The following is a 22,516-nucleotide window of genomic DNA, read 5'->3' on the forward strand; positions in this document are numbered from 1 at the left end:
TCTGAATAAACAGTGAAGGAATTTCTGGAGTCCTGTTCTGAGCAGCTTTGTGGGATTTTTGAAATCATAAACAATGGAAGAGTTTTGCTTGGTTTCCTTTCCTTTTTTTTAAACTTTTCAGGCACTGGTGTCGATGGAATAGAGCAGGAGGGTGGAAGTGGAGAGAATTATATAGAATCAAACATAATTTTTGGCAGGGGAGGAAGAGAAGTGGAAAGGCCTTTCCAGACCAGAAATAGCTGGTAACCCTTTCGATTGCTTGCACCTGGCCTGCAGCAATTCACTGAGTTCACTCTCTAATGGGATTTTGAGGGAGAGGAAAAAGACAACATGGTGTCTTATTCCAAGCCCCCAGAATGCATTGCTGTATTCTTCTGGATTGTTGCCTTGGTACTGAACAGTGGGAATACTAGTGAACCTCTTTGATTCAGAGCCCAAGGGATGCCTTTTCAGATCTGGATTGAAACCAACGACGCCAATTATCAGGAAAATTGAGATCATTGCTTAAAATCTCTAGGCCAAGGTTTTTGGAATTTCTGACAACTGGGGTACCTCTTTGACAGCACCCCCACATCCTGCCATTCTAAATTAAAAAAGGATGAGTTCATTCAGGAAAAATGTACTTTTAGAAAGTGCTTATTAATACCGTAGAACTTCTGCTTGAGTTGCTGATCAGGACATATAATATTTAGTCTTTGGAAGAATCATTAAATCATGTAGGGAGACAACAGGAAACCTCTGGGTATTTTTGCACTGTTCAGCACAGAACGGTTCAGTATACCCAGATGTGGCAGAATTTCTTAAAAGCTAAGGAAGCAAAGCCAAATCAGTAACTCATGCCGAAGTCTATCATAGGAGACTAGGGTGGAGGCTGATTGCTTTGGTCCAGATTATTTTATTGATTCTTTTTCAAGCCAGCAATTTTCTTGGGATGGAAGGTGGTAGATTGCAATATTTGTACACTCTAAGGCCTGAGATATCATATATTGAACAAAAGCCATAGCAGAAACTGTAGCTGAAATGTTTCCCAACTCTGTGTTGTGGGAACTTAGCTAATTTGGTTTATTTATTAACCTTCACCAAGGAAAACATAGTGCGGTGTTTAAACCCTAACAACTTTTTCTTGTCTTGGGACTAAAACCTGTTGATTCACCATGGATTTAAAAAATGTGCCCCAAATGCCAAAATAGTTAAATAGTCCATATTTAGGCCATGTTTGTCTTTTGTGTTACAGGATCCCGTTTGGATGAACTCAATGGGACACTGGAGCAGATGGAATTTAAATCTCTTCAATGGTTTGGAGCCACGGTGCGATCACACGGCAAATCCATCTTGGTAAGTCTTGGCTGTCATAATGGATAATTGAGCAGGAGGGTCATAATGGATAATTGAGCAGGAGGGTCATAATGGATAATTGAGCAGGAGGTGCCGTGCAAATGACTGGTGCTTAGTCACAGCCATTTTGCTTGCTTCCTTCGGTGATGGTGGTGCTTTGGATGGTAGATGTGGGAGCACAAGAATCTCTGATCCCAAGAGAGATGCTTCAGGATGAAGTTGCCACAACCACATTGTTGGCTGTTATGCAATCAGCTGAAATCTGGGAGTGATGAAATCCCCAAAATAAAGTATTTCCTTCCTGTGTCTTGAGAAACAAAAACCAAAGTACCACTGCACTGATTCTAGAGACATTTGCCCTTCTCACCCACTGTGTGGAAATAGTAGTCCTTTCATCCACAGACTCATGGCAGATTTATAATTCTGCAATTGTACATGCCCTTATCTTGGAGCAAGGCTCCTCGACCAAAGCTGGACTTAACTTCTTAGTAAACAAACACAAGAAGACACTACTAACTCCACTGTCTCTCCTGATCACCTTAACGTTTAATTCATGTTCACATTATAAAGCCAGTCGTCATACTTTCAGTCATTGTTTTTATGCTACAATTGCAACAATGTCTGTGGTCACATCATATTAAATTTTTTTTGTGAAAGACATTTTTAAGGATGATTGCAGAGCAGCTTTTTCCTACCTGTTGTCCTCGTTGTACCAGAAGTGCAGCTCCCATAAGTCCAGCCATTTCTGCTGTTCCAGCTGGATGATGGGAGCTGTTGTCAAACGTTTATCGGTAGGCACCAAATTCGGCAGTCAGTACAGATCATTCTTATGCTGGGTTGCAAACAGCTTTTTTTTAAAGGCACGATAGCAATAGCAACAGTTGTGAGTGGGAAAAATGGTCTGAAGTGACTTTTTTCAGCGCCGTTGTAACCTTGAATGGTCACTAAATGGACTGTTATAAGTCGAGGACCACATGTAACCTACTCGCATTTAAATGCTTTCGAACTGTTAGGTGGGCAGGAGCTGGGGCAAGGAACAGGAGCGCTCACCCCATTGCGAGAGCAGGCTTCTTAAAGCCATATCCTGCTATTAACAGTGCAGACAGAATTGTGTCCGTGAAGTATACATTTACAAATCCCTGTTGATCTGGCAGGTTTGTAAAATTGATCTTATCTAGATGCAGCATTTTGGTAACCTTAGCTGGGAATCTTGCGGTGGTGGGGTTGTCCGGTATGTGCTGATTTCGTTTAACCACATGTACTGATGTGAGGAGCCTGTGCAGGCTGAGTTATTCCTGATAGTTTAGACTGCAAAGATAGGAAAAATACACGGTACGAGGACCAGCCCTGCCATTAGCCTACCTCTTGCCTTGTGATTTTAGGGTAGAAACAGATGACCCGGCACTGCGTGTTCTCTCTTTTAAAATGGGTCCCATGTGATTTTTCCTCTAAGGCTAAGCACTTCAGGAACTGGATCATGGTCTGCAAATTTAGGGAGCAATAGGAATGTGCAGCACTGATTCTCATGGCAAGATTGGTCCTTCTTTGTGGCCTGAACTAGCTTTCCATCAGCTGCGGCAACTGAGGGATGATCCGTTTCTGAGCTCTAAATGACAGGAGACAGTGTGTTGTCAGGTTTAAAGCTGCTGGAGTAGCACTAGAGTGATGCAAGTTTATGCCCACTCTCAGCCATGGAAATTCCTTTTTTTTATGCCTTCGAGAAATGCATTCCTTACCTACCTCAAAGGGTTGTTGTTTGAAGAAAAAAATGGAAGAGGGTGTGCTTCTGTATGTCACGCTGAGACTCCTGAAGAAAAGACAGAGGGGTGAGGAGTGGGCGGGGATAACAAGCAAAAACATAAAATCAGGCAGTTGCGGATGTCCCTATTTGTTGTTTCAGTACAGGCTGGCACCTCAGTGTGCAGCCTGAATTTGAAAGCTGCATACAAGTACCCAAAACTGCAAGTGGTTTTGCAGCCTGCAAAAGCCAATTGTGACTCTCTGATCTCCCAATCAATCAATCTTTCTATTACGGTCACAAATCAGACTCTGCTCTCCCCAGGTTGCATTGGCTTTCTAGACTGGTATGGTCCCAAATGCTCCGAAGTCTCAGCAATGGCCATGCTGGCTGGGGAATTCTGGGAATTGAAGTCCACACATCTGCAGATCACTAGTGTTAAGAAAAGCTTCTCTTATACAGTCAGTTCAGTATTCAAGATGCCCTAGGCAGCTTCTTGATTGCCCCTTTCTATTTTGATTGAGTTGGGGAATATTTGTTCTTCCACCCTTAACGCTATCCTCCCGTCAGCTTTCCTGCCATTTTCAAGAAATTGGCTTCTTGTCCAGTGGTTTGTGATAACAGAAGAGAGTTATCTTACGTCCTCTTTGAAGCAGCTGAGTTTTTAAAGATAGCTATCGAGACCTGCTTGTTACATTACACACACAGAGACTGTCTCCTTTGCGGCAGGGCTTCTCAACAAAAAGAGGCTGCCCCGTGTTTTAGGCTGCCAGCCTTCAAACCAACAATATATGGAAGGATCTTGTTGCAAATTCCTGTGGGTATAAAATGGCTTTATAATGCCCATTGTTTATTCTCTCTGCTTGTTGTGTTTTCTTAAAGAGAAAGAAGGCAGCGAGGTGTATACATTTCATTCATTGTTCTGCTTGTGCTATTCAACGGGAGGGGCAGATCTTATACAGGGCGATGAAATCTAAACTGTGACATTTTGGACTTCGGAGAATCCTGCTCAGATTCCCCTCCCCCTTTCCCCTCCTCTACACACATTTGTCTTCTAAATCTATTGACCCCAACATCTTGAACAAAATCTTTCTACCCACAAAGGCTAGAAATGTTGCAGATTAATCCTATCACCACTAGCAGTGAGCAGAGAGGCTGTTTCATCCAAATCCCAAAAGGGAAGAAGAGATAAAGGCATGGTCTTCGGGCTTGTCATCAATCTAGTACCACTTTCTAGGTTTTGTCCTATAAAGTTTAACGGGAGAAAAATTAATCAACGTCATCTCGTTGGTGTTAATATACTACTGGTCTGAAGACTGTAGATCATGCCAATTTGTTGCTTCTTGCAAGAAGCCTCTAACAGACATTTGGAATGAAGAATGTTTCCTTGGCCACTTCAAGGGGAAGTTTGAATTTTTCTGTTTAATAGATTCTTGGCTACTATACGTCTAAAAAAAAAACCTTAGAAGAGATTTTTGTTATCAACATCTGCATTTAGTTTTACCTGACACTAATTGCAAGGGTTCATTTGGGTCAAGAATGCTATTACGCTGTTGTTTCTTCCCTACTTCAATCATCACTTGGCTCTACTGCAATTGCTGCTTCAATTCTCCAACGCCCTGAATTCAAGAGAAAGAGGGGTGTAGCTAAAAAGGCAATTTCGGGAAGGGGGAGGAGAAGAGGCTCCAGCTCTTTAAGCATGCCGGTTTGGGGTTTGGAACCACTGTACATGGAAGGAGCTCTTTTCTCTTCTGGTGTCGTTGCGTTCCTCCCCCAAACAATATTAGAGACACCTTTTATTTTATTATCTGTTTGCTTAAACGATAAAGGTAGGTAGAAAGATGGGTAGATGGATTATTTTTCCTCAAATTCGATTTCAGGAATGCTTTGCAAAATCGAACACTCAAAAGTCTGAACTGTAGCTTGCTCCTGTAAAGCAACAAGTGAGAGTGAAAAGTAGAAACAGTTCCAGGAAGAAGCACAAGCTGGGATTTAGCCAACGGTGAGGCTTTTAAGCAACTTCTAAAACTTGTCAGCTTTAGCAGAGGCTGCGCTGGGAAGTCTCCAAGCAGTATTTATACGTTTTAAGAACTTACATCCAAAACAGGAACTCATATTGATTAACAAATCAGAAGACACTTTTACAGAGTTTTAGATGCACTGTCAAACTCATCCTGCCTTAAACCAATTGCTGCCAGTGAAGAGGCTAGAGAGGGATGAGCATGGTTTTATTTTTCTAGACCGGACTAAATCAAGGTATTTGGATGCTTCAGATGAAGAAGTGGTTATCAGCCATCTTCTTTCCATGGAAGTGACCTTACTTTTGTCAACATCAGCAACGGAGCAAGATTTCCCATTGCAACTTAAGACAGAAAGATAGCAAGGCTGTGTATATGTATAAGTGTGCAGGCCACCTGGCCTCCAACATCTGTCTGCTACTTCCTAACATCTGCTGGGGCTGCCTGAGAGGAACTGATGTCCAGGATGGGATAAGAACTCATTTGCTTGTGAATGAAGGTGCTGGGAAGTTAGTTAGTTGCGGGAGAAGCTTTGGAATAGTTATTCTGTGAAGGTGGAGTTTCCCTCTGGTAGGGCCTGGCCTGGTTGAAATAATGACCACAGTGGAAAGGTTGACTGCAGGTTAGATGCCACTCATTGACCCTTGATCTCTCTGTCTTTGCTTACTAGGCTGATTTTTTTTTCCTCCTACTAGGCCTGTGCCCCCTTGTACAGCTGGCGGACAACTAAGGATGAACCTGAACAAGAAGTTGTGGGCACATGTTACCTGTCGATCAACAACTTTACTAAATTTGTGGAATATGCTCCTTGCCGCTCAGGTAACATGCGGTCCATGAGAGAAGGGATTGTTAATGAAAATATTATTGAATAACTTCATCCTCTAAAGCAGGCATGTCAAACTTGCGACGTCACATGACGTATTGGAGCTTTTTCCCCATTGCCGGCAATGGGGTGGGCGCAGTTTCGTCGTGACGCGTCCTGCCCGTGGGCAGGCAGTTTGACACCCCTGCTCTAAAGTAATGAATCGTCAATGGGAAGGGGAGCCTCAATACATCTGACTAGGGTCTCCAACCTTTGAAGTCCATTGGACAGTTTGAAACATAGAGAGCATGCCGTGGACCCTCTTAGAAAATGGCTGCAGTAAGAGAGCTTACTCATTTACAGAACAGCAGCTGTGATCCATATTTCTACCCCCTTTAGCCCCTCTTCACAGAAAACAATCATATTTATCCCTGGTCATTTATGACCTTTCTCTGAATAGATGATCCAGAACTGAAAGCATGCTTTAGAGATGTAAAATGTCAGGTGGAGCAGGGACATGTAAATATCATGGGAGGTGTCTACGGCACACCGGCAATGCTAAATTCCCAGACTGGAAGCCTTTATGGCATATTTTGGAGTATGGCACGGTGTGGAATAGTAGTTAAGGTGCTGGCCTAGAAACCAGGAGACTATGAATTCTAGTCCTGCCTTAGGCATGAAAGCCAATTGCGTGACCATGGGCCAATCACTCACTCTCAGCTCAACCCACCTCACAGGATTGGTTTGTGGAGAAAAGAAGGAGTATTAAGTATATTGGCCACCTTAAGTTATTTATAAAAATAATAAAGCAGATAGATAGATAGATAGATAGATAGATAGATGGATGGATGGATGGATGGATGGATGGATGGATGGATGGATGTTGTAGTCTTCTCAGTGATCCTTTCCAAATATTTGTTGTGTGCTTCCCAGAGTTCTCTTTGGTGAGATGGGCGACTCTATAATTTTGATTAATAAATAAAAATGTGATTTCTAAGCCATAATCCTAAAACATGTATGTAAGCATGAGACTAGGGAGTGTTGTTCCATGTCTGTGCTTTTTGGAAGGTAAAGCACAGTTAATGCCTCTTTTCAGATGGCATTGAATTAAAAAATTGCTTTAACTGCTTCCTGGCAGAAATGTCTTTCTGTCTTGACTAGGTATGTGGGAAACTACTTGGGGAATGAAGCATTCCTTTGAACTAAAGAACATTCTATTCCCCTCTGGACAATGCCACTCTGGGGCAGCATGATTGTTTCTGGATTGGAAATAGTTTGAGGTATCCTAGGCATGGCATTCTGGATGAAATAGGCCTATTTCATGCCCAGACCACACCCAGGATGCCTCAAACTGCTTCCAGTTTAGATGATTTACTTCTGAAAACCGCCAGACCACCCCCGGAATGGCACAGTCCAAAGGAGATTGGCTATTCCAGAGGAGAAGCAGAATATTCCATTCTCAAATAGAAAAACGTGGCATATCTCTACTTGTAACTCATCTTTCCACTTTTATCATTCAGGAAGTATTAATGTTTAAAGAAATACATCCTGCTGTTTTATTAAAATAAGCAATTCATGTATGGTTTTTTTGTTTTAGATAAGAAAAGAAAAGATAACCTTTATTGTCATTTTTACTGTGAGCACAACGACACACATCAAGAATGAAATTTAATTGCCCGCTCTCAAAGTGAACACGTACATGACACACACCTAAACATACTATATATGCAACATATACGTACTACATACGTATAACATATGTTTTGTTTGGTTTTTGAGCTCTGTGCTGCAGGATGGAAAACCTGTGGCCCTCCTGATTGTTAATGGACACCACATGTTGCCCATGCCTGATGCTCAGTCATTATGATTATGAAGCTTTGCTCCGTTTATATCAGATTAAATGATGGGTTTAATTTGAAAGATAGAGAAGCGAGGGAAGTAGAAGAGATAATTTTGGAGTCCTACTTCCTGATGCCTTTAAGTCAGGGTTTTATCCTGATCCTCCTTTGCACATCCATGTGCAGAAAACACAATCGAAAGACATCGCATTGAAAAATTCAACCTGCAATATCAATGGTTTCTTACGTTGCCCACATCAACTGTTGTTGTACCATGATTTCATGTCAGTCATTACTTGTTCAGCTTCTCTGACTTTCTCAACTCTCTTCTTCCCCCCCCCTGCCCCCTCTGTCCTGGCAGATCTGAACTCACCTGCTGGACAAGGCTATTGTCAAAGTGGTTTCAGTGCTGAATTCACAAAGGTCAGTTTCCTTCCTTCTTGAATGTGGGGCAAGGTATGGACAATGCACATTAGGTTAGGACATTTAAGGGGGAAATGTCAAATACATTAAGGTAGAGGGGGGGGTTAAATAAGAGTTTTGTGGGTTTTAAAAATGGTCTTTCTCTCTGCAGGCAGGAAGGGTTCTTCTTGGTGGCCCTGGAAGCTACTTCTGGCAAGGTGAGTTGGTAGCTGCACACCCTAGGACTAAGTCTACCCACAATTGCACACCATAGGTTTAGGCAGGCCTTCCACAGCATAGCCTGCTTTCATCTCTTTGCCTTAAACCCAAGTAACAGTGGGAAACAGTACTGTGAAGAATTTTAATTTGGCATGAAGGAAGAGAAGACAAAAGGCAGCAGAAGCAAACACTAGGGAGATTTGTATTTTTTTAAAAAAATGCTGGGAATTTGAGACAAATGAGGTTTGTATGCCCGGAGAGAAGTAGATGTTGCCATATTTTTCAAAGTGGCTGTTCAGACCATAGGGCAGGGGTAGGCAATCTTGGCTCTTTTATGACTCGTGGACTTCAACTCCCAGAATTCCTGAGACAGCCATGCTGAGGGGAAAGGGAGAGGTTTCCAAGCTGAGCCATGCTGGCTCAAGAATTCTGGGAGTTGAAGTCCACGAGTCATAAAAGAGCCAAGGTTGTCTACCCCTGCCATAAGGGAATCTGTTTTTGCAAAGCTTGCAAAGCTGATCTAATGGAAATACAAGTTGTCCTCGACTTACAACCACAACAGAGCCCAAAATTTATGTGGGCTAAGCAAGACAGTTGTTAAGTGAGTGTTACCCCATTTTACGACTTTTCTTGCCCCAGTTGTTAAGTGAATCACAACAGTTGTCAAAGTTAGTGACGTGGTTGCTAAGGGAATCTGGCTTGCCCATTGACAACGCTTGTCAGAAGGCTGCGAAAGATGATCACATGACCCTGGGACATGGCCATCCTTCGTAAATACGAATCATTTGCCGATTTTCATCACGTGACCTGAGGGATGCTGCAGCCGTCATCAGTGTGAAAAACGGAAAAGCTTTTTCCAGTGCCATTGTAACTTCAAACAATCACTAAATGAAATGTTGTTCAATCCAGGGCTAGCTATATACTTTCCTTCGCTTCCGTGTGTCCTTTTCCTCCCTCCCCACAGCCTCCATATGGTGTCTCAGAACAGGTACTGGCTGACATAACGGGCCCTCAACAGAAAATGAGTGATTTTCATTCAACCTCTTATATCAATTTGACATAGAGAAAAGGAGGCCTCCATGGGATCCAGTAGAATCCCTTTTAGGGGGCTAGGGAGGGACTGGAATCTTTCCAGCCCGTATTTCCCTCTGTTTTTGTTACTTGAAATACATTGTGTTTTATGTATTCATTATCTGACAATGTTTACTTGCCCGATCAGATAAATCTTATTATTCTTTGTCCTATTTTCCAGCGTAGCTTCTCATCCATGGGGGTTGGAATTCCTTTCTTTAGTTTGGGCAGGAAAGTGGCAGCTAAGATTCACAAACAGCATTGTTGTAATATATTTTGTTTACAACTTCCGTGTGACTGTTGATAACCATAAGCACCAGCGGCCTCAATTGTCTCCTGCAATCTTTGTCTGACATCTCTTAAATGCAGCGTTATGTTATTTCTTGCCTTCCTCCCCTCACCCACCCAAGAAATATATGACACCCCTCTCTCACTTATATCTCCATGGCAATTCGGTGAAATAACTTGAGTGGCAAGACATTAATAATTTTCCTTACCTTAAGAATCTTCCAGCCTAAGTGGGGATTTGAACCTGGGTCTCTCTGATCTTAGTCCAACGCGCTAATTGTTGCACTCTGCTTGCTCATTTAGGCCAAGTGATCTCAGCAACTCAAGAGGCCATTGAAGAATCCTATGACCCTGAGTATTTAATCGTTGTGGTTAGAGGAGAGCTCAAAACACATCAGACTCACCTCAAAGCGGATGACAGCTACCTAGGTGAGTTCGACAGAGAAGACAGATGATGGAGAAGCAGCCTTGACTTTGGCAAGATTTTTTTTTGTCCTGGGGCCCATCTGCTTCTGTTAATTTTGTGTAGCATGGATAGGAATCCTAGATTATAGGATTGATTTTCCTCAGACGTTGACGCATTTATGTATTTATTTTTATCCTGACATCATCATCCTTGTTGTTATTATTGCTGTTGATTTGATCTCCGAGCTTGGCAATTTGACTGCAAACATTTTGTCTCCATTCGGGGGGGGGGGGGTGTATGGGTGCGTGTGGACATCTTCAGTGTACTTTGAATTAAATTTCAATTCAAACTGCACTGAAGATGCCCCCCCCGAATGGAGACAAAACACTTGCAATCAAATTGCCAAACGTGGAGATCAGGCCAACAGCCCAACTATCAACCCGAGCTACTAATATTCAAAACAACAATAACAACAACAACAATAATATTAATGATATAGTTGTTGTTATTATTATTATTATATAACTCAAGGTGGTTTACTTACCTAATATTCCTTCCTTCTCCTATTTTCTCCACAATAACCCTGTGAGGTGAGTTGGGCTGGGAAAGAGGGACTTCATGCCTAAAGTGGAACTAGAAGTCACCAGCTCCTGATTTCTAGCCTGGTGCCTTAACCACTAGGCCAAACTGGCTCTCATCCTCAGATCTGTTTATACCAGGAGGACTGCTGGACTACCAAAAGTCAGATCCTTAATGCTTCCTGCCTTGCTCCTGATTCCAAGGAATTCAACACACACATACAGTTCAACTCTCTTCCCCAAATTGAAAATTCCAGCTCTCTCCCCAACAGAAAACTAAGACAGGAGCCTCATGGATCCCTTCTCAACTGCAGCACTTCCCTTCACAGGCCTTTTGGTTGGCTCTTCGTTCCTGTAGGCAACTAAGAACATAAGTGGATCCAGTGTTGAGTCCCTGAGGTGCTCTTTACACAAAGGCCAGGCCTCATGAAAGCAGTGACAACGATTCATACTGGCAGTGAGGGTGAAAGAGTTCTTGGCTTGTCTGATTCTCCTAGCCTAGAGGTTCAGCCACTTTACCCGTTCTCAGTTCAGAGTAAGGCTAGTTAATGAGTTGCAAATCAAACCCACACACTCATAAGGTGAATCAGAGGTCACAGTAAACCGCAACCCACAATATGCTCTGTCTGACCTCTGGTTCTTCATTTCTGGGTGGAAGTGTTGCCTCTGATAGCAAATTTCCCTAATAGTAAGTTTCGTAAATAACTCAGCAGAGTCGGCAGAGTTGTCCCAGAACAGTCTTTTTCAATCTTGGCAAACTTGAAGGTGTGTGTGGACTTCAACTCACAAAATTCCCTAGTGAACAAGGAAAGCATGGCTGGCTGGGGGATTTTAGGAGTTGTAAACCACACATCTTCCAAGGTGTCAGGGTTGAAAAAAGACTGTTCTAGAATACTGTAAATACTGCGGACTTCCTTTGTTTCTGATTGGCCATCTTTTCAGGGTAACAAACCGATGTGGGTTCACTCTGGAATTGAAAAGAGCTCTATTCTATGGGTTGATCTTTCTTTGATGCCAAACGCAAGCATTTTTCACTCTGTGTGATTGTTGGTTGTTTTTTTCTCTCTCTACAAATCATGATATGTGCTGATCTTTAGGGAAACCACAAGGACGGGCTATTCTGAATCCAACTGAGATGAGGCTGCTTAGGTGATATTTATAGGTTGCATTCCTGGCTAAACCATAAGCATTATTTTGTGATTGAGGATACTCTGTTGTTCTGCAATGATAAGGGGCCCCTCAAAGGTTCTTGGTAGCTACTAGAGACAAATTGTTTGTCATCCATTGCATTATTCCTTGTGTTTTGTTCCTAGGCTATTCTGTGGCTGTGGGTGAATTCAGCGGAGATGCCACTGAAGGTACTAAGAGGCTTGAGGGAGAACTATCACATTCATTGCTGTGTGAATGCTTTTTGGGGGTGGGTGGGTGGGGGGAATAAGAAGCTGGGGTTGTATATGCACCAACAACTTATATTGCCTTCCAAATGAAACGCCAACTAAATTTGTCAGTGAAATCTTTTCTAAAATAAAATATTTTCAGATTGTCTGTATAATTCAATTGTTGTTTGTTGGCTGCCTCATTCTGATCACCCAAAATGGAGGCTGCCGGTAGTGAGGAGAGTTGTTACAGTGAATAAATAACATAGACTTCCTTTTCCTCCATGAGGAGTAGAAACTTACTTTGCTTCAACATGTGACCATAACTGAGCCTGGCAATCACGGTTGTTAAGTTGCAATGGTTGTAAAGCGGGTCATCGTGTGACCACGCCTGATTTTACAACCTTTTTAAGATGGTTGCTGAGTGACTGTGGCAATTGTAAAGGGAATGCTGTGGGTCGCTAAGTGAATGATGCGGCTGTTCAATGAACTCATTGTTTGCTACGAGCCGTTTTTGGTTTCTGACAAAAACGTCATAAATTGCAGTCACGTGGCTGTGGGATACTACATACTACCGCTATAAGTGTGGGCTGGTTCCTGAGTGCCGAAAATCCTGTCACATGACTATAGGGAGCAGGAACAGCCATTGGAACTTCAGAACTGGATCATAAATATGGCATGGGTCCGGATTACCTACGGGAGTACCTGCTGCCGGCGTCAACCTCCCTCCGTCCAGTGCGCTCCCACAGTGAGGGCCTCCTCAGGGTGCCACCGGTCAGAGAATGTCGACTGGTGACCCCCAGGGGGAGGGCGTTCTCTGTGGGCGCGCCAGACCTTTGGAACCGCTTACCGGTTGAGCTCCGGATGGCTCCCGACCTTCGCTCCTTCCGCCGTGATCTGAAAACTTATTTATTCGAACAAGCCGGCCTGGTCTGATGGGTTTGGGGTTTTAATATTGATTTTAATTATCTATTGCATTGGGCATAATGATTTAATTTTCTTTTAACTTTTGTACCTTGTATTTTTGATATTTATTGCCCTGTACACCGCCCTGAGTCCTTCGGGAGAAGGGCGGTATATAAATCAAATAAATATAAATATAAATATAAATAGATTTTTTTTGGCGGGGGGGTGTCTGTCATAAATTCAAATAATTGCTAAGTACAGGAATCCATGCTGTAATGCCGTATTACATATCTTGTATCAATTTGCTTCTTACAGATTTTGTGGCTGGTGTTCCCAAAGGAAATCTCACCTATGGATATGTAAGAGCCATTTCCATATCCTTTCTGTTTGTTTTTATTGTTCTCAAACAGTCTGTGACACCACCTTTCCCCCCCTTACTAGAGATGCTAGCTTGGGTCATTATAATTCCATTGAAAGCTACTTGTAGGGAACCAAGGGCTGGTGCAGAATTTTGACTGCTCACCTATTGCTGAGAATGCATGCAAGCTTACAGTTTCCTCCAGGTGTAGTTTAATGCCAACCTTCTCCCAAATCACTATGTCTTGAAGTCACTATGTGTCTTAAGTCTTGAAAACCACTTCCTATCTTCAGTTCTGTTAAGTTAAAGCCTTCATTTAACACCCCTTGCTATCGAACGTATCCACCAAGGAAGCATAATAAGGTCTTTATGCCTGATCCATAAACTGGGAATTCCCTCTTTCCCAAAAAATTTGTCCGAGGCCAAATTGAAGCAGTGTTCCTTTCTCTCAAGAAGTACAATATCTCCATACCTCTGCTTGGAAGCAGAATTTTTGAAGTTGCAAATGCCACATTCAAACCTTAATGTGCCCCCTTTTTGGAGCTTTCTGTACAGCATTCTCTTCTTCAAAAGTATAACCTCCTGATCTTCCGGGATTTGGTAGCGTTACTAAAAAATAAATAAATAAGGCAATCTATTCACTTCTCTAATACTTGAACAGCGTTATTTTAACAGGGATTGTAAGGCTTGAGAAGAAGGTGATGCACTTTGCAAGGTAAAAGTCTCATAGGCATTATATGAGTCAAGCTATTCTCCAAAGCACCCAAAGGCAGGACAAGAAGCAACGGATAGAAACTAATCAAAGAGAGAAGCAACTTAGAACTAAGGAGAAATTTCCTGACAGTCAGAACAATTAAATCAGTGGAACAACCTGCCTCCAGAAGCAGTGAATGCTCCAACACTGGAAGTTCTTAAGAAGAGACTGGACAGCCATTTGTCTGTAATGGTATAGGGTTTCCTGCCTGAGCAGGGGGTTGGACTAGATGACCTCCAAGATCCCTTCCAACATGATGATGAAGATGATGATGATGATGTCTGACAGCATCCAGCTAGTCAAGATGCAACCGCACAGCGTTCTCAAGTTGTGCTTTTGGTGCCATGGCATCAGCTGGTGTGTTGCTGGAGTAGGTCAATGTTTCCCCTTCTGCTATGCGTGATGGACTTGCTTGGTAAAAGCTACAACAAGGGCAGATTTTGTTAGAAACATCAGCCCTTTCCATGACCCCAGTCGTTAGTTGTACTGTGTCCAGATATGATAAAAGATAAGTGAATTAACCTGGTCACCCGTTTTGTGTACGTGAAACAAGACATTGCCTTGTGGCTGTGTGGGGTTGCTTCCTCCTTCCCATCTTCATTTCATGGAACTGCTTGCTTGTTGTGGATCCCCGTGGCTGCTACAGCAACCGATGTATTTCTAAGGAGGAGGGGAATGTAGAGGCCCCAAAATAAAGAAATCTGATTTTCCTAAGGCGCTTTGATTATGGATGAACACAGAGTCATGATGTGGACCTCATGTTGCGTTCTTCCTTTTACTGCCTTCAGCTTGTGACCTGGCTTCCCAACCTCCTCCTCTATTGATGCTCCCTTCTCCCAAAATACTTCACTGTTAGTTTGTTCAAACAGGACATTTGACAGGAACCTCGGCTACCAAATCCCAGATGGCAAAGCGCTTGTATTAACAGCTGCTGCTTCTCAAGGTTTTCACAACCCAGATGTGCTAACTCAGTGGCTTTGTGACCTAGTAGTGATATTTATTTATTTGTTTGTTTGTTTGTTTGTTTGTTTGTTTGTTTGTTTGTTTGTTTAAAAATTCAGAATAGATCTCTAAACTCAAACAAAGAATGTTTACCCCAAGATTATCATCTTCCAATTTCCTCTACTAATAGTTGGGGAAAGAGCAAAAAAGTTGGGCAAAGAAATGTTAATGTGAAAAGAGGGATACGTTATGGCCATTTGAATGAAATACAGGTAGTCCTCAACTTACGACCCCAATTGAGCTCCAAATTTCCGTTGCTAAGTGAGACAGTTGTTGAGTGAATTTTGCCCCATTTTACAACTTTTCCTGCCATAGTTGTTAAGTGAAGGACTGCCGTTGTTAAGTTAATAACACGGTTGTTGAGTGAATCTGGCTTCCCCATCAACTTTGCTTGTCAGGTTGCAAAATGTGATCAGATGATCCCTGGGACACTGCGACCGTCATAAATATGAGTCAGTTGCCAAGCATCTGAATTTTGATCACGTGACCATGGGGGGGGATGCTGCAGTGGTCATGAGTGTGAAAAAGGTCATAAGTCTCTTTCTTCAGTGCTGTTGTAACTTCAAATCGTCACTAAACAAACTGTTGCGAATTGAGGACTACCTGTGTGTATCTTTTTAAAAGCTACAACTATAGCTTGGTGTCTGGATGTGCTTCTAGATAAGGTTACTCTCAGCTGTACCAACCCAGATGAAAAATACTGTGACTGTTTCACCTCCTTAATTCACTTTTGCCGGGGGTGGGGGAAGAAGCTAGAAGAAGCAATGAGAAAACCGCATTTGGGTCAAGAGGAACCATTTAGCTAAAAGCATTTGATGAATTTCTGTGGAGAGATCATGTTTGATGTCACATCTATTTTTTGCTCTCTCTTTTTTTTGCCCCACCAGGTAACAATTTTAAATGGAAGTGACATTCGACCATTATACAACTTTTCTGGAGAACAGGTGAAGAGATTCATTTGCTACACTAAAGTGATTTGGGCCCAACTACTGAAAAAGCCCCTTAAATCAGAACGATTTGCTCTCCCTGACAAGATGATACGGTCTGCCCCTAGCAGACCATGGTGAACTGCTGACTGGGGCTTACAGTTAGTCCTTGACTTATGGTGGCAACTGGGATCAAAATTACTGTCTCTAAATGATGCGGTTGAAAAATGCAACTGCACTGTTTAGCAACAACAGTCTCTGCAGTCCCGGTTGTTGTCGTTCACTGAATCCCACAGTCGTTAGGGAAGGCACCTTCCTGCCGGCTCCCCACGACAAAAGTCACTGGGGATCCTGACAGGATGTTGCAAGTCCCAAGCCTGCAGGCAGAAAAGTAGCTGCTGCCGGATAAGGGAGGGAACAAGGCTGTGGGGGTTGTATGGGGGAGAGTTTGGAGCAGGGGTGTCAAACTGCCGGCCTGCGGGCCGGATGCGTCATCCCAAAACCGCGCCCACCCCATTGCTGGCAATGGAGAAGAAGCTCCGATACGTTGCACGATGTCACATGATGTCGCGAGTTTGACATGTCTGGTCTGGAGGGTGTTGGAGAGGTGCCATAGGGGTAGGGAAGGGTGTGTGGGATGCACACGAGATGTCATGTAAATTGGGGGGATGCACAGGGATGTGCGGATCAAGAAAAGTGTGTGGGATGGGGTACAGGTAGAGAGGGTGTGTACAGGTGAGCAAATGGTTGGCATAATGGAAACACAGAGGAGCTGGGAGAGGGTGTGCAGGTCAAGGATCCTGGTGATTTGCAGTTCCTACCGGCTTTCCTTTGAGCTTCTGGGGAAGCCAGCATGGAAGGCTGCAACTGGCATTCATGTGATCGTGGGGCACTTGGCAGTTGGTTGTCAGTGTGAATGGGTTGCCAAGCATCCCAGTTGTGATCATATGATGGTGGATATGCTGGGAGAGATGGAACTCTCAGGATTCAAAACCGCCATTCGTTCAGTGCCATTGTAACCTTGAGCGGTTGCCGAATGATTTGGTTAGGAGAGAAAGACACACAGATGAGGTAAACTTTCCTTGTGGAGCACCCACATCTCTCCTTACCTTCTCCACTTCTTGAGGCTGATAGCAAAGCTACAAAAAAAAAGTGCGTTTGGATGATGAATTCTGTTTTCTGAATGTCTGAGCTTCCATTTCAATGTCACAAGTTTCTTGTTTATGTATATTTATTAAGAATTTTACATGAAGTAAAAGACAAAACTAAAGAAAGGAAAAAAGAAAGAAAAAGGTGCAATAAAAGGAAAACAAAAAACAGAAGTTATGGAATATAAGCTTCTCTTCAACAAATAATTACAATCTTCCCTCCCTTTTAAATGTTATACAGATCCCTTCAGCCTTTCATTAGTCCACAACTTTTTTTTAATCCTTAAACCTATAAATCATCATATCTTTTTTTTCTTCTTTCAGTAAAAAGTCCATACAAGGTTTCTAGTCTTTCGGAAAAGTTTTTTTTTTTCTCTTCATTTCAGCAAATTCTGACATTTTCACAATCTGTTCCTCTGCTATGGAAATTTATTTATTTATTTATTTATTTTATTAGATTTATATACCGTCCTTCTCCCAAAGGACTCGGGGCGGTGTACAGGGCAATTAAAACATGGCATACAAAGTTAAAAAATAAATTAAATTAAATTTAGCCCCACACCAAGTAAATCAAATTCTAAAATTTAAAATCCCAATCCCTCAGTCCAGGCCAGCAAGCTCGAATAACCAGGTTTTCAGGTCACGGCGAAAAGAGCGAAGGTCGGGAGCCATCCAGAGCCAAACAGGGGGCTGGTTCCAGAGGGCAGGCGCGCCCACAGAGAATGCTGTCCCCCTGGGGGCCGCCAGCCGGCACTCCCTGACCCACGGCACCCTGAGGAGGCCCTCTCTGTGGGAGCGCATGTCATTGTTCTTCCATCATTGTCACAAGCTTTTGGCCCTTATTTTCAATGAAGATATATACTCAAAACACAGGGCCTGTTGTTACATCAGGAACTGGAATTGAGGCTGATCAACTTTTACAATAATTGGAAAATGCCTGTGTAACCCCACCTTTTATGGCACAGTTCCAACTTCCATTGAGAAATGAGCTTTTACGCTAATTGTTACGTGATACAAATTTTGAAGTACTTTCTGCAGAGGATTTTAACCATTTTTCTTGCCTTTATTTATTTATTGTTTCTTTATATTCCTGTTACTTATTGCTCAGATTTAGTGTACCACTGGTTACTGATATTTCTTGACTATATTTCACTGTAAAACCTCAGGGGGCTACACTTCCCCAAGAGGGGGAAGGTACTTCCAGCTAAAATGAACTTGAATGTAATGCACATTAAGACTGCTGGCGAGTTTGAGTAGTTGGAAGCTGAGTACAACTGAGGAAACTGTGGCCTTCACAACTCCCATCATTGGTCGCTGTTGGCCATATTGTCTGGAGCTGTTGGGAACTGCAGTCCGACATCACTTGGGAAGCCAGTGTCTTTGTCTTTGTCTTGTAAAGCCTGACAACCAGCCTCTTGGAGAATATTTTTTTGCTATCTTCCATTATGGAAGTGGGCAAATACTGCAGTAAGGACAGCTTTGAGGAGGTTGTAGGAGTGTGTCAGGGAAACAGACATCTCCAATCTTCTGGGGTCTCAAAATGTCTGTACTATGCTGACTATTTCTTGATCCCTGTCACTTGTTTCAACAGATGGCTGCCTATTTTGGGTACGCTGTGGCTGCCATGGATATCAACAGTGATGGGTGAGTGTTGGGGAGGGGCTGCTTAGTCAACAGTAAGCTTGGGGCGGGCTGGGGTGGGGTGGAAGCAGCTCTTCCCAGCTCCTGAGAAAATTGGATATGATAATAGATTTATGTTTGGGTGAGATCTTGATGCACACCACCCAGAAATTGTCTGGGAAGCGAAAAGTCCATCTGCAGAGAAGATTGAATTATAGAGAGAAGCAGTCAGGGCATGATAGAGAAGAGGGTCTGGTAGCTGAGATGTTGGCTGAGAATTCTGGAAGAGCCACCATACTGAGAGAAGCTAATCAAGATCCCTTTTCCCTCCCTCTTTCGAGCAACTCTAAAATGTTCTCTGGACTCCGGCCACCTGTGATTTATCTCCCAGAGCTTAAAGAGTTGATTGTTTCATTGCTTCCCTTTCTCCCCTCTCTCCTGCCATGCAGACTGGATGACTTGTTGATCGGTGCCCCCTTGTTTATGAAAAAAACGGAAGATGGCCTTGTTCAGGAGGTGGGCAGGGTCTATATCTACCTGCAAAAGACATATGGCATGGAGCCCAGTGCATCAGCTGTACTGACCGGTCACCAAGAGTTTGGCCGCTTTGGCAGTGCTATAGCCTCATTGGGAGACCTCAACCAGGATGGCTACAATGGTATGAAAGTTGGATTGGAGGTGCATGGCATGGGGAAAGGAACAGAAGGTCTCCAGGTTTGAGTTGTCTCCTTGACTAAGATGAATTGTCAATGTATTGTTGGGAAAGGGAAGGGAATATCCAGCAGTTTATTTGCAAACTAGAGTTTTCCATTACTAGAGTTCTGATTTGCTACTAAATGTTTCCCTTTCCTCAGGGTTCATGGAACAGCTCATTAATTCTCACCTTTATCTTATTTTAACAGTCAAACAAGAAACTGATGCTAGAGCTATGTTCCAATCAAAGTGATATTTTCCAAAAATTCTCATAATTGAGACGGAGGCATATTATTGGATATTTTCCAAACAACTCATAATTGAGACTGAGGCACGTTATTTTGGTGTAGGATAGAAGATGGGAACGTAGGGATTTTCCATCATTCTCGACCATTGGTCCTACTTCCTGGGGCTAATGGGTGTTGGAAACCCAACATTATCCAGAGAGTTACAGGTTCCTTTCTCCTGGTGTATGCCTTAAAAACGGAAGCACATTTCAGTCAAATTCCCATCGAACCAAAATGTATCTGCATGCTTTGGTTGTTTTGAATATGCCTTCCCCTTGGAAGGAGGCAGCTGAGAAACATTGCAGAGCTAATTTATCTGGAAACTTTGGTTTATTTGTCTGGAGGGTGACTAAATCCATCGCATTCAATGCAGAGACACAACAAAACTATCTAATCTCTGGCAGAGACATCTGGAGAAAGGCAGGCTTAACTGAAAAGAGAGACAGCAAGGAACTTGTCTGTGTGGACAAGTTTTCAAAAGGGACTGTAGGTTTGTGTCTCACAGATAAAAATTCCCAGATGTTATTCTTTCTCTTTCCTGCCTAAAGGAATCGTAAAATAGCAGGATATCCACCTGAAATTTTGCCAATCGAAAGAGCCATTACAGGCCAGAGAGAGCAATGGTTTGACTTGGGTGGAACCATCTATTTATGTTTTATTGGGGAAGGGGCAGGGATAACACAGCGATAAGAGCACATGGTTTGCAGGTGAAAGGTCCTAAGTTAAATCCCTGGTATCTTGCTCTGACTGTGTAGACTCAACGCCAGTCAGAATATGTTTTTTTTGGGGGGGGGGAACTAGGCTTCTAGTTGGATTTTTTGGAAGCTTTAATTCCTTTCATTCATCTTAGTTATACATTCTCTTGCATCAGCAAAAAAAGAAAAATGTCAGCTTTCAAAAGAGGAACGCGGATAACCTTGATTGCTGGGCTGGTGAGAACATTTAGCCGGGTCCCTTTTTCAAGCCAGCATCTTGTCAAATTGTACTTCCTTACTTCCCCTGTTACAGGTATCGTGAGCTCTAGGTGTGAAAAACTGCCACTTTTTTAAAAAAAATTCCATTTATATCCCGCCCTTCTCCGAAGACTCAGGGCGGCTTACAAGCTTAGCAATAGCCTTCATTCTATGTATATGCCTGCTTATTAGGGCTTTCACACACACCCCAAGCGGCATTATTACAAAGTCAGCTTAATTGCCCCCAACAATCTGGGTCCTCATTTTACCTACCTCGGAAGGATGGAAGGCTGAGTCAACCTTGAGCCTGGTGGGACGCGAACCTGCACTAATTGCAGGCAGCTGGTGTTACTTAAGGAGGCATTAGCCCACCGCTCCACCAAGGCAACTCTTTGTAGAGTTCAGTCCTCCTCAGTTTCTTAATTGTGCTGCTCGGCGCCGACTCTCTGTTAAAAAATTCTGTTGGATCCATCTGAGGCACAATTGAGGCTTGGACCGGACTTAGTCTTGGTGGAGGTAAATTTAAAGGAGCACCGGCAGGAATCATCTGAGTAGAAAGAGGGGACTGAAGACTTAACTACCCTGCCCATAGTACAGATAGGTAGCCCTCAACTTACAGCCGTTCGTTTAGCGACTGTCCGAAGTTACAGCGGCACTGTTTTTCACACTTAACGACCGTCGTGGCGTTCCCCAGGGTCACGTGACCAAAATCCAGATGCTTGGCAACTGACCCGTATTTAGGACGGTTGCAGTGTCCCCGGATTCATGCGATCCCCTTTTGCGACCTTCTGACAAGCAAAGTCGGTGCCGAAGCCAGATTCTCTTAACAACCCTGCTACTAACTTAACTCTTAACTGTAGTGAGTTGCTTAACAAGTTTTTTTTTTAAATTTTAATTCCATTTATATCCCGCCCTTCTCCGAAGACTCAGGGCGGCTTACAAGCTTAGCAGTAGCCTTCATTCTATGTATATGCCTGCTTGTTAGGGCTTTCACACACCACCACCCCCAAGCGGCATTATTACAAAGTCAGCTTAATTGCCCCCAACAATCTGGGTCCTCATTTTACCTACCTGGGAAGGATGGAAGGCTGAGTCAACCTTGAGCCTGGTGGGACGCGAACCTGCACTAATTGCAGGCAGCTGGTGTTACTTAAGGAGGCATCAGCCCACTGCTCCACCAAGGCTCATACCACAAGTGTGGCAAGGAAGGTGGTAAAATGGGGCGAAACTCACTTACCAACCGTCTCGCTTAGCAACAGAAACTTTGGGCTCAGTTGTGATGCATCAGTCAAGGACTACCTGTGTGCATATTCAAGATAACATGGATTCATTATCCTTTAACAGCCCTGCTTTTCATAATGGCTGCCGGAGCATAAAGAGGTGGGGGCTTTTCCTCCTCCCTCATGTTGATGGGCAAAGCTGGAATCCTAAGGTGGCCTTTGGGGCAGCAGCTCTTTTTAATGAAATCCTCAGCCTGTCTCTGTGGCAGAAGAGGGAGTTGTGCGTGTTCCGCTGCTGCCATCTACTGTTGGGTCTTTCTAATTCAACTCCCATCAGATTTCTTTTTTTTTCCCCTAAACAACAAAAATCGCATTGGGGGGGGCAGCAATTAAGCAAAAGGAAATGCACAGTCTGCCTAGGCCAGGGGTAGGCAACCTTGGCTCTTTTATGACTCGTGGACTTCAACTCCCAGAATTCCTGAGCCGGCTATGCTGAGGAGAAAGGGAGAGGTTTCCAAGCTGAGCCATGGCTGGCTCAGGAATTCTGGGAGTTGAAGTCCACGAGTCATAAAAGAGCC

At 43.3% G+C, this 22,516-nt stretch overlaps 1 protein-coding gene across 2 annotated transcripts in view; it reads left to right on the forward strand.

The window, feature by feature from the left end:
- ITGA5 (integrin subunit alpha 5) overlaps positions 1 to 22,516 on the forward strand; it is an 86,663-nt gene that overhangs the window by 35,176 nt on the left and 28,971 nt on the right. For both annotated transcript variants that reach the window (XM_081319468.1, XM_081319469.1), the window contains exons 3-12: positions 1,235 to 1,335; positions 5,787 to 5,910; positions 8,093 to 8,154; positions 8,306 to 8,351; positions 10,015 to 10,140; positions 12,009 to 12,053; positions 13,293 to 13,336; positions 15,979 to 16,035; positions 18,757 to 18,809; positions 19,235 to 19,443. In XM_081319468.1, coding sequence (XP_081175594.1) covers positions 1,235 to 1,335; positions 5,787 to 5,910; positions 8,093 to 8,154; positions 8,306 to 8,351; positions 10,015 to 10,140; positions 12,009 to 12,053; positions 13,293 to 13,336; positions 15,979 to 16,035; positions 18,757 to 18,809; positions 19,235 to 19,443 — 867 coding nt within the window. The remainder of the gene's footprint in view (positions 1 to 1,234; positions 1,336 to 5,786; positions 5,911 to 8,092; positions 8,155 to 8,305; positions 8,352 to 10,014; positions 10,141 to 12,008; positions 12,054 to 13,292; positions 13,337 to 15,978; positions 16,036 to 18,756; positions 18,810 to 19,234; positions 19,444 to 22,516) is intronic.

This window comes from Vipera berus (assembly GCF_964194415.1).
Source record: "Vipera berus genome assembly, chromosome: 2".
Lineage (NCBI taxonomy): Eukaryota > Metazoa > Chordata > Lepidosauria > Squamata > Viperidae > Vipera > Vipera berus.